The sequence below is a fragment of the Talpa occidentalis genome, unplaced genomic scaffold (assembly GCF_014898055.3).
Source record: "Talpa occidentalis isolate TD23 unplaced genomic scaffold, MPIMG_talOcc4v2.1 talOcc4.4, whole genome shotgun sequence".
NCBI classification, from domain to species: Eukaryota; Metazoa; Chordata; class Mammalia; order Eulipotyphla; family Talpidae; genus Talpa; species Talpa occidentalis.
The window spans coordinates 124,033,748-124,048,555 of NW_023604295.1; the positions used below are offsets into that span (position 1 = coordinate 124,033,748).

At 36.7% G+C, this 14,808-nt stretch overlaps 1 protein-coding gene across 1 annotated transcript; it reads right to left on the bottom strand.

Annotated features, from left to right (window-relative positions):
• Positions 1–2,454: 2,454 nt before the first annotated feature.
• Positions 2,455–4,909, bottom strand: LOC119256986 (long-chain-fatty-acid--CoA ligase 4-like). The gene is given in 4 exon segments (XM_054701003.1): positions 2,455–3,537; positions 3,540–3,646; positions 3,961–4,750; positions 4,753–4,909. Coding segments are annotated over 4 exon segments (2,013 nt in total). The 5' UTR covers positions 4,889–4,909; the 3' UTR covers positions 2,455–2,557.
• Positions 4,910–14,808: the final 9,899 nt, after the last annotated feature.

A 14,808-nucleotide genomic window follows, 5' to 3' on the forward strand; every position in this document is an offset into this window, starting at 1 on the left:
TATCAAATAGCACACAATCTTTAACCTGTTCTCATTGTGTTATTTTAGAAACATTTATCATGTTATCAGGAAGATACAGCATTATTAATCAACCTCTATGACCAAAGAAACAGTACTTTCAATGTCTGACTTTGAGTAATCTCATATCACTTCTGAAAAGCCATTATTGTACCTCCACTCTAGAAAAACAATTGCATAGTTATACAATTATACCTCCACTCTAGAAAAAAATGAATGCAAAGATCAAGGAAGCAAGATACTTTCATGTAATCAAAGAAAAAAAACACAAGTGTCTGACTTAGAAATGTACATAAATGTAGTAAATTTTAAAAGTACATCTTTGATGGCTGACATCATAATAACAGTGAACAATTTAAACAGGTATAAAAATGTAGTATCAAAATCTTTAGGTTGAAATATTTTAAAAGTTACTATGAATATGGAAAGATCTGTTTACATAAACATATATTTTTAGATGAAAAATCAGGGGTAGTGGCATCTCCCTGGTCCCTTAACAATATTTGGATTTTCACGAAGAAATAGAAGCACCCAACCTTAAGTGTTAATGACATGTTTCTAAAGGACCTATACAACAGTTTAGTTGGCAGTGTTCTAGCTTTTGGGAGATGGGGTGAGTGAGGTGGGGGTGCAAATATCTGAGTATGCATGCACTCACACATTTAAAATCATTCCAAAAGGAAAAGAAGTCACATATTGAAAAATGCTAAGGAAACCATCCTTAAGAGATCAAGAGTGGGCCAGACAGTAGAAGTAGTCATAGTAGTAGTCTATTTAATAATGAATTTGCACTCTTCAAAGGCAAGTTGGGAAGAATGAGGATACTTACACACACATCTCTTCAGGGAGAACTTGCTTGAATTTTACATTGCAGAGCAGTGAACAGGAAACATTACAAAGACCTTCATTCTTGCTTATAATACCAGATGAAATTTTTTCCTTTTTACCACCATATACATAACATTTAAATATTCTCTTTATAAATATTTGAGAGCAAAAAGAATGAATTTTATTGCAGTGGTGGCCCACATCTGTACAAAGCAATGTAAGCAACATATATATATATATATATATATATATATATATATGTAAGCGACATATTTATATATGTATATATAAAATGATTAAGGAAAAAGTGCAAAGAATAACAGTATTAAGAATTTTTGCTTTTTTTTTTTTTTTTTTTTACAGTAACTATGGTTGAAGTGTGAATATCTCTCAGGGATCTATAATCCCAGATTTTAATTAAAATTTTCAAAAGAAACCCACACTCTCTAGTTACTGCACAGGTTTCAGTTCCTTATTGAGTAACTTCCCTTCTCCCAAATCCAGCATTTCCAGTTTCTAAACTCTTTACACACAGAAACCAAAGTGGCAACAGAGAGTTTTTCCCTGTAGCTTCCCAAAATTCATTCAAGTTAATCACTCTAGATTCAGACAAGATCAATTGTGGAAGTCTTATCATAACCCGCTTTGCTGAAATTAAAGCAAAATGAGAAGCTTTCTGAAACACAAACTACTGACCAGGAATCAAATCAGCAACCACAAACAGGTCTTTCATTGCAAGTGTAATTTAAAATAAGTACATTTTTAAAATCAGTCCCTGTGGTCAATGATAAATACAGCATTTAAATCAGTCCCTCAGGCTCAAGTGCTATGCAAGGACTGTGATTCCACATGCCTCTGATTTCACCATCTTTCCTAACAGAAACGATGCTTCCTGTGCAAATCTGAATGACTTTCCATCACTTTACTCTTGGTGTCAAGTCTTTTACTTTGAACACACGTAGAAAGGCGATTTTCAGCATTTTGAAAAATGGACTTTCCTCTTAAGTCAGATAATTACTTACTGATTTTAGACCTGCAAGTTTGAAGTAGCTCAATTTCCCTTTAAATACATTACTAGGTATTTTTTGGTGTGTATACGTTGCTTCATTCTCACTCCAGGCACCATAATTATTCACAATAGTACAACGATTCTCCACCTAACTTAGGCAACATAAGGAATCTTAAAATGGATTCCAAGGTTATTATTTGATTCTATTATATTGATTGACTTTTCCCTTCAAGATAAAGGGTTGGAAGAGAAATTTTCAGGCCCTCTAGCACTTCTGCTTTGAGTAGTGTTAATACAGATTTTTTTGTCATGCTTAATATTTAAGCTTCTTCTCAACTAGGAAGACAGTAGACATTGGAAGCTATAAATTTCCTGAAACTACATTCTACGCCAACTTAAGTTTATTTTGTTCAACAGTACATATATTTTTAAGAAAACTAGTATATGCTAGACTAATTTTTAAAAACATAATTTTCACTCTAAAATTAATAAGACAGCTAAAGGGCAATACATTTTTCAATTTCAGTTTCACTAGATCTATGCAAGACTCAACAACTATTTTAATCACTTTTGGTTTTATTACTGTTTCTTTAGAAAGATTTGCCTTACATTCTAGCAGACAGTTCAACAAAGGCTTAAAATCCTAGAACTGAGAAACCACCCGGCCACCTCCTACACAGCTGTATATCAGCTACCTGCATTTCATTTGCCCCCATACATTCGCTCCATGTCTTTAAGGTAATGGTTCTTCAGTTCCTTCCTTTTCAGTTTGAAAGCATCAGTTACCAGACCGGTTTCCGGGGTCCATGGCTCTGGGCTGAGGCGAACCTTGATTGGGATTTCAAACCGCTCCAATTTCATGGTGTTTGCAGTTTCTCTAATTTCTTTCAGTATTTCTGCTTCCAGGGCAGGGTTGTTGCAAATATCGACCCAAGTTCCTTCCACCCCTTTCTGTTGTGCCAAAAGTGTCAGCCTTTTCTGATTAGGAACCACAAAACTGATCACATAGGACTGGTCACTTTTGGCAAAAGCACAGATGTTATCAATAAGAGGACAATTCTTCAGTGCAGCTTCCATTTTCCCAAGAGAGACATATTCTCCAGCTTGCAACTTCACCAGATCTTTCTTGCGATCTATAATCTGCAAACACCCATCGGGATGGAATTCTCCAATATCACCATTGCAAAACCACCTCTGTCCATTTTCATCCACAGAATAATCCTCTGCTGTTTTCTCTTCATTTTTAAAATAGCCCATGGAGATATTTTGTCCACCGATTACAATTTCACCTCTTGGGTTTGGCTTGTCATGAATTGTATAACCGCCTTCTTGCCAATCTTTCAGCTTAATTTCACAGCAGATAAGAGGGGCTCCAACTCTGCCAGTATTATAGTCAGTAACTTCAGTAACTGTCCCTGCACCACAGGATTCTGTCAATCCGTAACCCTGACCAATTGGGCAGCAGAAGTAGACATTCATGAACCGGTGTGTCTGAGGAGAAAGCGGTGCGCCACCAGACAGCATCATACGGACATTCCCTCCAAGCAGGGCCTTCACTTTTTTAAACAGTATCAGATTGCATAATGGTACATCATATCCCTTCTTGATCTGTTCCAATTTGTAGTCATACCCTATCTTGAACAGAGTTTTCTGGATATAATTCATCTCTTGGACTTTGCTATAACATTCTTGTAAATTCTATCCATAATTTCTGGAACAGTAGCCATGAGGGTGGGCTTCAGGACAGTACAGTCTCCTTTGCTTCCTTTTTTAATTTTGCTGGACTGGGGCCTCCCCGGTGGCGCAGCGGTTGAGCACTGGGTTGCGAACCTGCCCGCAGCCTCTGCAGCACTGGTTCGATCCCCGGCTGCTCCCCAGCCACCGGAGGAGGGTCCCACATGGCGCGCAGACCTCTCCTGCCGCCCGCTGCTCCCCTCAGCAGTGTACCTCGGTCCTTCTGCCTGCTCTGCTCCCCGCTCTGGCTCTGGTGAATTCTCTCACCCTCCCGGCTTCTGACTGTACCCAGTGCATGTATAAACAAAACAAACAAATAAATAAATAAAAAACATGCCTCTATTTAAAAAAAAAAAAAAATTTTGCTGGACTGATCAGAGAGTGTAAGTGGAGAAGAATATCCAATCCTACAGCCATAGGTAAAGCAAGATATCTCTGCTGTCAATTCTAGTACATGAGCCAAAGGCAAGTAGCCAATATATGTGTCCTTTGGTCCCAGTCCAGGAATTCTCTCACACTGGCCTGTCATTCCAGCTATCAAATTGCTATGATGCATCATCACGCCCTTTGGTCGTCCAGTAGATCCACTGGTGTACATGACGATAGCCATGTCCCAAGGGGATGGTCTATTTGGAGGAATGCTCGAATTTTCTGGCTTGGATCCCAAGTCTTCTACTGATTGCATGCTGTGAATCTCACATCCTTCAGGGTATTCTGCTTTATTGATAGTCTTATTGTCCACATAAATGATATGCTTAACACAATTAATATCTGACAATGCAGTGTTAAGTTTACTTTCCAGAAGTTCAACACTAGTGATCAGATATGTAGCCTCAGATTCATTTAATCCATGAACGACAGCTTCTTTGCCAAGTGTGGCATACAAAGTCACAAGAGGAAAGTTGTATTTAAAGCAGGTCTGTGCTGCAATCATCCATTCTGCCCTGGTCTCACAGAAAATGGCAATGGTGTTCTTTGGTTTTAGTCCCAAGGCAGTGAGTCCACTGCCAAAGTTACTCACTCTGTGGTTCACTTTAAGATAGTTCATCCATTTATAATTCCCAAGAATTAACTTCTTAAAAACCTTTCCATTTGGCTGCATTTCATTTTCTTCACTTAGTATTTCCCTGGTCCCCAGGCTGTCCTTCTTCCCAAACTTCACACGGCGTGATCAAATAATTTATCCAGAGTGTCTGCTCCAGGGATGTCTATGACAGCTAGTGAGTCAAAGTGTGTGACAGAGCAATATGGACTTCCAGGTTGGTCTGATGTGGGCTTAGCTTTTATTGTCTTTGCCATAGCGTTTTTCTTAGATTTCCTTTTTTTCTCCTAAGAACACGTATATCTTCTGGGATTTCAATCCGAGGCGCTGCCAACGGCGTCCAGGCGGCCGGCTTGCCGGCGCCTGGCCCTCAGGAAGCTGCCGAGGAGGGCCTCGTGCCCGCGAGCGCTGGGATGACCAATAAGATTTTTAAATGCACCAAATTAGAGGCAGATGATCCAAGCTCATGGCTGAACAGGCATATTGATGTTATTTCATTTAGCAGGAAACAACAGATGTTTTCCCAAGGGATATATATGGATCTTGCAGAAGTTGTTAGTGAAAGAATTGGGAAACATAGACTATATGGACAATATATTCTTGTTTATTCGTTAGGTCTTTGAATCCTTATTTCTCATATAAAACAATAATTGTGCTTGATTGTTTTGTAAAAGTCATAAGATGCATCTGTGTAAAGAACTGATAGCAATGAGAAATTCAAAAGGTAGCAGTTGTCTGCAAGAACAGAACATTGTGCTTTTCTGTGAAATTTTTGCCAAGAAGTCATGTGATCAAATGATTATTTTATGTTATTCCAGCAGTAGTAAGTTGAATATTTTATTCATTCATTAACCCATTCTTGTACTCACCAAAATCCATTTGACTTTTGAATAAATGTACAGCAAATTTCAAATTGTTTTTTTCTTTTTTGAATTATTTATTTTTGTATTGAAGTACCATTGGTTTAAATTATCTATATTTTAGAAGTGTAGGATCCTCCTCTTCTGGTGATGTTACAATAGCAGTTACATCAGCAAAGCACCATAGCCCACCACCACATTCTATTGTGCTTCCTTCCCTCTTTGTTCTTACCCCTCCCCTCCCCTACCAGCTCTTCTGGATGCTTCAATTCTATAGTCAGCTTTCAAGGGTTAGATTCTAAGCTTGTCTTTATCTCACCCTAAGTTTGGCTTCTCTAAATTCCACATATTAGTGACACCACCTAGTATTTATCTTTCTCCTTCTGACTTATTTCATTTAGCACTGTCCCTTATAGCTCTATCAATATTGCCACAAATAGCATCTTTTTTGATCATTAAGTAGTATTCCATTGTGTACTATACCACACCTTCTTGATTCACTTATCTGTTTTGGGGTAATTAGGTTGTTTCCACAACTGGTTTTTGTAATAGTGCTAAAATGAACATGGAGGGCAAAAAATTCTCAGTTTCTTTTTAGTATTTAAGCATTAAAATACTTATTCATACTCAGTCATCTGGAGCATTTTCTCCATTTTAAGTGGCCTCTTCATGTGTGGTAGTGTAAAGATTCATAATTAGGAATCTTTAAAGTCTTATTCTATGATCATGATAGTGATTATAAAATTTATTTGCAATGTGGAGTTTCACAATTGGGATGATCGAGACACAGATCTTAACACTATTCACAAAAATGAACCAAAATAAATTCTATCAAACATTTAGGGAAAAAATCACGCAAATTATCTACTATTTCTTTCAGAGAATACAAGCAGAGAAATGGCTTCCAAATTAATTTTATGAGACTATCATTACTTTAATACCAAAAAAACAGGTAAAGAAGTTGAAAGAAAACTGTAGACTAATGTCTCTCATGAACATAGATGCAAAAATCCTCCACAAAATATTAGCAATGTGAATCAAATCATGTGTAAAAAGAAGTATATGCCACAATTAAGTAAAACTTATCACAGGTAGGGCCTCCCCGGTGGAGCAGCAGTTGAGCACTGGGTTGCGAAGCTGCCCGCAGCCTCTGCAGCGCTGGTTCAATCCCTGGCCGCTGGCGAGGGTCCTACATGGCACGCAGACCTCTCCTGCCACCCGCTGCTCCCCTCAACATGTATTTCGCCAGTCTCCCTGTTCTGTTCCCTGCTCTGGCTCTGGTGAATCCTCTCACCCTCCCTCACTTCTGACTGTACCCAGTGCTTGTATAAATAAATAAATCTTAAAAAAAAAAAAACAACTTATCACAGGTATACAAGTCTGATTCAGCATTTGGAAATTAAAGGAATCCATTACATTAACAAGCTAAAAAGGAAAAATCATACAATCATACAATCATACCAATAGATACAGAACAAGAATTTCACAAAATCCAATATTCATTCATGATCTCAGTACACTAGGAATAGAGGGGAACTTTCTCAAGATGATAAAGAAAAATCTATAAAAACCCTATGTCTAGCATTATACTTAATGATAAGAAAAACAAACACTTTCCTAATAAGATTAGGTGCAAGACATTCTTTTTCAAAACCATACTGAACATTCTAGTTATTGAAATAAAACAAGAAAGGGAAATAAAAAAAATATATAGGCTGGAAAGAAAGAAATAAAATGGTCTCTGTTTGAAGATAACCTGGTAGTCAATGAAGAAAATCTAAAAGAATCAACTAAAAATTCCTAGAACTGACAAACAATTAAGCATAAATCTGCAGGATAAAATGTTTATTTATAACAGTCAATTTCTTTTCTATATACTACAATGAACAATTGGAATTTGAAATTAAAATCACAATGTCATTTTGTAATGCCACTTATGTAGCATCACCTAAAATTATATAGCTACATAAAAATCTAACAAAATATATAAAAGATCTATGTGTGTGTATATATATATATATAATATGCAAGTCATTTGTATATCTTACTATGACCAATTTTAATAGCATATGTATTTCACAATACAAAATGATTTTTAAATTACATGTAAGTTGTTTTATCAAAAAATACATAGCAATGATCTCAAACATCTTATTTTATTGATTGATTCCTCATCTCACCCCCTTCCAGCATTGTTAGTTTAAAAGATATCCAGTAAAATTTCCTTCCTTCCTTCACTTATCTGTCATCCCCTCTTTTTATCTTTCCCATTTCTACCTTCTTTCATGGAACATATACATGTTGCCAACATGTGGGCAAAAGTGTCAAAGAAAACTCCCTTCCTTTCTCAAGTACAGTCCAGCTAAGATTTTTTTTTTGGTAGGATTTTTTTTTTTAAGATTTATTTATTTATGTATACAAGCGCTGGGTACAGTCAGAAGTGCGGGAGGGTGAGAGAATTCACCAGAGTCAGAGTGGGGAGCAGAGCAGGCAGAAGGACCGAAGTACACTGCTGAGGGGAGCAGCGGGCAGCAGGAGAGGTCTGCGCACCATGTGGGACCCTCCTCCGGTGGCTGGGGAGCAGCTGGGGATAGAACCGGCGCTGCAGAGGCTGCGGGCAGCTTCGCAACCCAGCACTCAACCGCTGCGCCACCAGGGAGGCCCCCAGCTAAGATTTTTAATAGCTGAAACACAAAAAACTTTTATCATGCTAGCCATTAAGATGAAGTGTTTTCAAAATATTAGTTAAAATATGACTCCAAGAATAATTCTGAAACTTAAAGCTATGTTAACAAAGTCTGGGCAATGATTTCATATGACCTCAAAAGTATATTCTCTTTTATGAAATTGTTCAGGTTAAACCCAGGGCTATGGTCAAGGACGTACACTTAGTATAGGTTATGCTAAGAAAGCACTTAGCGTAGATTATGCTAAGAGAGCATGATTGAGAATGAGTAAGATCATAAGGATTGTTCAGAAATGAGGCAGTGTATCTTTTCCCACTCATAAATCTTGCTCAGAACTAATCAAAATGCCCTTCTAAAGGCAAGTGATCTGGGAAATGCTAACTTCTTTGTGTCCAAGAGAAAGAACAAATGGTTTGATCATATAGCATTGTGCTGCCACAACTGAAAGTGCATATTCAAATGATTGATAGAATATGTAAGTCAACATTGTAGGCCTCACAAATAAAACATCTGAGTTTTCTCATTTTAAAGAGAAGTTCAGACCTTTGTAATAGGATTTCAAATATGCAAAGTCAGAAAACATATATATATACACATATATATGTATACATCATATATATGTATACATATGTATACATATATGCATATATACACATATACATACATGTATATATACATATATACGTATACATATATGTATGTATACGTGTATATATATACATATATATGTATACTATATATGTATACATATATATACACATCAATGGTGATGAGGTACCATATTTTATATATATATATAAATTCCAGGCCTCTCTCTCTCTCTATATATATATATATTCTATATATTCTATATATTCTGTATATTCTATATATATTCTATATTCTATATATTCTATATATTCACTATATTCTCTCTCTCTCTCTCTATATATATATAGATAGAGAGAGAGAGAGAGAGAGGCCTGGAATTTATATATATATAAAATATGGAACCTCATCACCATTGATAAATAACCATAGGCCACTGACACACACAGGTAAACACAAGAAAATCATAATGCTTCATTGATTTTACCCTTAGGCTAATAATACATAAAAATTCCAACTCTTAAAAGGACTTCCTCCTGTTAGGGAATATCTCAAAAAGCTTTGTAAAATAGAAGAATCTTTGAATAAAATTGCACAAAGGTCACTATCTTGCTCAAAAACAATGCACTGAGTGTTTTCAGTAGTAAAATATAGAGACCTATACTTTAAAATAACCCTTTATTCTAGCTACATTGTGTGTATGTGTGTATTTTAATGAATTATAGAAAACTTGATCTGCTTTAGTTTGCTAAGAAATGAAAAATTGTAAGCTCAGTTACTCAAACAAATTAGTAACAACAAAGCAACAAAAGTAAGTAGAAATGCATGTGAAAATAATAATTTTATAGCAGGGAGTTAGCAAGTAAAAAATTAATTCTCTTATGAAAAGCCAGTTTCTCTCTGTCCTCTGCAAGGGATCTCTAGGTTAGAAATTTGAAGCACTAATTGCCTGAGCTAGAAACTCCTGGGATTTGTAAGTCTCAGAAGGTCAAAATAACAGGGCAGGTAAAGGAAAGCTTGTTAGCAGGAACTAGCAATGGGGTTCTAGTACTGTAGATATTTTATATTAAATAAAAGAATGGAAAGTCAAAATAACCCAAGGGAATGCTGAATTAAAAGGTGGAGGCAGCAGGAGCTTAGCAATCATTATAAGTCCTTTGCAGCTGACTTTAAAAGTTAACAAAGCTTCTAAGGACAGGCCTCATGGTCATGTCCAGGTTTTTTTGTTTTGTTTTTGGTGGAACAGTCAGTCACAGCTGACCTTACATGTGCATCCAGTGCACTCTTTTAAGAGACCCTGACAGATGGTCACTGCAGACAGGAGCAGAAGTCTCCTCAACAGAGATCTTGCAACATGCCTTTCATTTCTGGGTTTGACCCTTTAAACATTTCTGTTCAAACTCGGAACTGGTTTTCTTACTTGCCCCCTCTAATTTGTTGCTTTCTTTCCCTCCAGTGTGCTTAATTTCTGAACAGACAATCTCCCTCTAGTTCAGCAGCTGCTCCATCCTTCTCAGTTTCCCCTGCTATGCAGAGGGAGGGGTCTGGGGAGGGAGATGATGGAATGGGAGGGTGGAAAAGTCACATGATGGCATCTCTGTTAAGAACTGGGAGGCAGAGGAGCAGTGCTTGCAGGGAGCATCTCTGTCTCGAAGCATTTCACATCAGTGCCTTTTAGGATTCAAACTCCATTTAAAATTTATCTATTTATTATGAGAGCAATATGTTCATTGCTCTAGGCATCAAACTAGAAATAAACCATAAAAAGAAGGCAAGGAACTTTCCTACCTCATGGAGATTAAAAACCACACTACTGGAAGACCATTGGACTAATGAGGAGATCAAAGAAGAAATTAAAAAATTTTTTGAATTGAACGACAAGGAGGACACCAATATCCTAAATGTATGGGATGCAGCAAAAGCAGTAATAAGAGGAAAATATATAGCAATAGAAGCTCACATCAAGAAACAAGAAAGAACTCAAAGAAACAACCTAATCTCGAAGCTCAAAGATCTAGAAAAAGAACAACAAAAAAACCCCAAAACCAGCAGAAGAAAAGAAATAATAAAAACCAAAGCAGAAATAAATGAAATTGAAACTAAAAAAACAATCCAAAAGATCAATGAAACCAAGAGCTGGTTCTTTGAAAAAATCAATAAAATAGACAAACCCCTAGCCAGGCTCACAAAGGAAAAAAGGGAGAAAGCACAAATAAACAGGATCATTAATGAAAGAGGAGAAATCACAACGGACACAGCAGAAATCAAAAGAATAATCAGTAACTACTATGAACAGTTATATGGAAACAAGTTTAACAATCTAGAGGAGATGGACAAATTCCTACAACTCTACAATCACCCAAAGCTAGATAAAGAAGAAATAGAACACCTAAACAGACCAATTACAATTAGCGAAATTGAAATGGTAATCAAAAACCTCCCCAAAAACAAAAGCCCAGGACCTGATGGATTTACAAATGAATTCTACCAAACATTCAGAGACGAATTAGTGCCTATCCTTCACAAACTCTTCCAAAAAATTGAGAAGGAAGGGACAATACCAAACACGTTCTATGAAGCCAACATTACACTAATACCAAAACCGAACAAGGACAACACAAAAAAGGAAAACTACAGGCCAATCTCCCTAATGAACACTGATGCAAAAATCCTCAATAAAATTTTAGCCATCAGAATCCAACAATGTATCCATAAGATAATTCACCACGACCAAGTAGGATTCATTCCAGGGACACAAGGATGGTTTAACATCCGAAAATCAATCAACGTTATCCAACACATCAACAAAAAGAAATATAAAAACCATATGATAATATCAATAGATGCTGAGAAAGCTTTCGACAAAGTGCAACACCTATTCATGATAAAAGCCCTTGAAATTCTTGGGATACAAGGAACATACCTTAACATCATAAAGGCCATCTATGACAAGCCAACAGCCAGTATCATTCTCAATGGTGAAAAGCTGAAAGCAATTCCATTAAGATCTGGAACAAGACAAGGATGTCCACTCTCACCACTGCTTTTCAATATAATACTGGAAGTCCTAGCCAGGGCAATAAGACAAGAGAAAGACATCCAAGGAATCCAAATAGGAAAAGAAGAAGTCAAACTATCACTATTTGCAGACGATATGATATTATACATAGAGAACCCCAAAAACTCCACAGAAAAGCTAATTCAACTCATCAATCAGTTCAGTAAAGTGGCAGGATACAAAATCAACACGCAAAAGTCAGTAGCCTTCCTATACACAAACAATAAATCTGAAGAAGAAGAAATCAAAAAAACCATCCCTTTCGTTATTGAAGCAAAAAAAATCAAATATTTGGGAATAAATCTAACAAAAGAGGTAAAGGACCTATACAAAGAAAACTATAAAACACTGTTAAAAGAAATAGAAGAAGACACAAAGAAATGGAGAGATATCCCCTGCTCATGGATTGGAAGAATAAACATTATTAAAATGGCCATCCTTCCAAAAGCAATATACAGATTCAATGCTATTCCAATCAAAATTTCAATGTCATTCTTCAAAGAAATAGAACAATTATTGATGAAATTCATATGGAATCACAAAAAACCCCGAATAGCCAAAGCTCTCCTGAAAAAAAAAAGAAGGGAATGGAGGCATCACACTCCCAGACTTCAAACTATACTACAAAGCCATAATCATCAAAACTGCATGGTATTGGAACAAGAACAGACATACAGACCAATGGAATCGAATAGAAAATCCAGAGATAAACCCACAGATTTATGGTCAACTAATCTTCGACAAAGGAGCATAGACTATGCATTGGAGCAAAGAAAGTTTGTTCAATAAATGGTGCTGGGAAAACTGGGTCGCTACATGCAAAAGAATGAAGCTTGACCACTACCTCACACCATACACAAAAATCAACTCAAAATGGATTAAAGAATTAGACATAAGACCTGAAACCATAAAATACATAGAAGGAAATATAGGCGAAACACTACGTGATTTGCACATCAAAGACATCTTTACAGACACATCACCCAAAGCAGTGATAGTGAAGGCGAAGATAAACAGCTGGGACTACATCAAATTAAAGAGCTTCTGCACAGCAAAAGAGACAATAACAAAAACAAAGAGAAACCCCACCAACTGGGAGAACATTTTTGCACCCAACACTAATGATAAAGGACTGATCACAAAAATCTGCAAAGAGCTGATGAGACTCAACAACAACAAAGAAAATAATCCAGTCAAAAAATGGGCAGAAGAGCTAAAAAGAAACTTCTCTGAAGAGGAAATGCAAATGGCCAGCAGGCATATGAAAAAATGTTCAACATCACTTGTCATCAGGGAAATGCAAATCAAAACTACCATGAGATACCATCTCACACCAGTGAGAATGGCACATATTAAAAAAACTAGCAACAACAAATGTTGGCGAGGGTGTGGAGAAAAAGGAACTCTTCTGCACTGTTGGTGGGAGTGCAAACTGGTCCAACCACTGTGGAAAGCTGTGTGGAGATTTCTGGACCTACTAAACATAGAGCTTCCATATGATCCAGCAATTCCACTCCTAGGTATTTACCCAAAGGACACAGAAACATCAATTCCAAAGAACACCTGCACCCCTATGTTTATAGCAGCACTGTTTACAATAGCTAAGCTTTGGAAACAACCCAAATGCCCAAAAATCGATGACTGGATCAAGAAGATGTGGTACATATATACCATGGAATATTACTCAGCATTCAAAAAGATAAACACATGCAATTTGCAGCAACATGGATGGCGCTGGAAGGGATCATGCTCAGCGAAATAAGCCAAAAAGAAAAAGAAAAATACCGGATGGTCTCACTCATAGCAGGAATCTAGAAAACTTAAATAAGGGACCAGGAGAATGAATAACTATAAGAAAGTGAAAATCAAAATCAACAAAAAACTGTGAACCAGAGACACTTTTAGGGGGCAGGGGCGGGAGGGGAGGGATTGGGGTCAGAATGGGGCGCTGCAATTGTATGGGGAATATAACAATAAAATTTATTATCTAATAAAAAAAAAAAAAAAAAAGAAATATACTCCTGCATAACCATACCTCAGTAAAGATGTAAGACATATGCATCACCCAGAAAATACCTGCATGCTTCTTTCTAGATAATTCCAACAGTCACTTCCTTCACCCAGAGGTAATTACTTCTCAGATTTCAAGCATCCTAGATTATTTTTGCCTTTTCATAAACTGAGGATCTTTTGTTTATGATTTCCTTTGTCTAATATGATGATGTTTTTGGTCCTACTTGTCATATACTCAATAGTTTGTTCTCTTTTTTTTTTTTTTTGAGGGGTGGCACGTAGGGCAGCCCTTGATATCTGACTGCAAAGGCAGGCAACCAGATGTGAGGATGTAGGGATAGGAGTTGGGGGAAGTGGACGGTACAATTGAGCATGGTGGAGATTATTGGAGATTTAGTGTTGAGCATGGTGTGAAAAATACATTTGTAGAGGTTTGAATCTATAACTTTTAAAACAAAAACAATAATATAATCCAACTTTACCTCAATAATAATAGGAAAACAAATAAATAAGCTTATGAGACTTCATTTGAATAACAATACATATTTCAAGGCTAGATTTATCAACTTAAAAATATCTCTTGATTTTTCTGTTATGATAGATGAGGATTTTAGTATTTTTGCACTATTCATCTCCTTTTCCTATCTACCTCCAGATTTATATTTTGGTTATGTTGTTGCTATTTTTTTAAAAATTTACTTTTGCATAGAAGAACTTCAGTTTAGGCTGGGAGGGGTGGTGAGAAGATTCACCAGAGACAAAGTGGGCAGAAGAACAGTCAGATTTTATTGAAATACATTGCTAAGGGGAGCAGCGGCTGAGACAGTAGAGGTCTGCTGTGCCATGTGGGGTAGCTCCCTGGTGGAGGATCAGGCCTTAGTGGTGATATTGCTGAGACTTAACCCTAAGCCATCAGAGAGGCCCCTATGATGTTATTATTTATAAACATCTTTATATTTAGATTTACATAT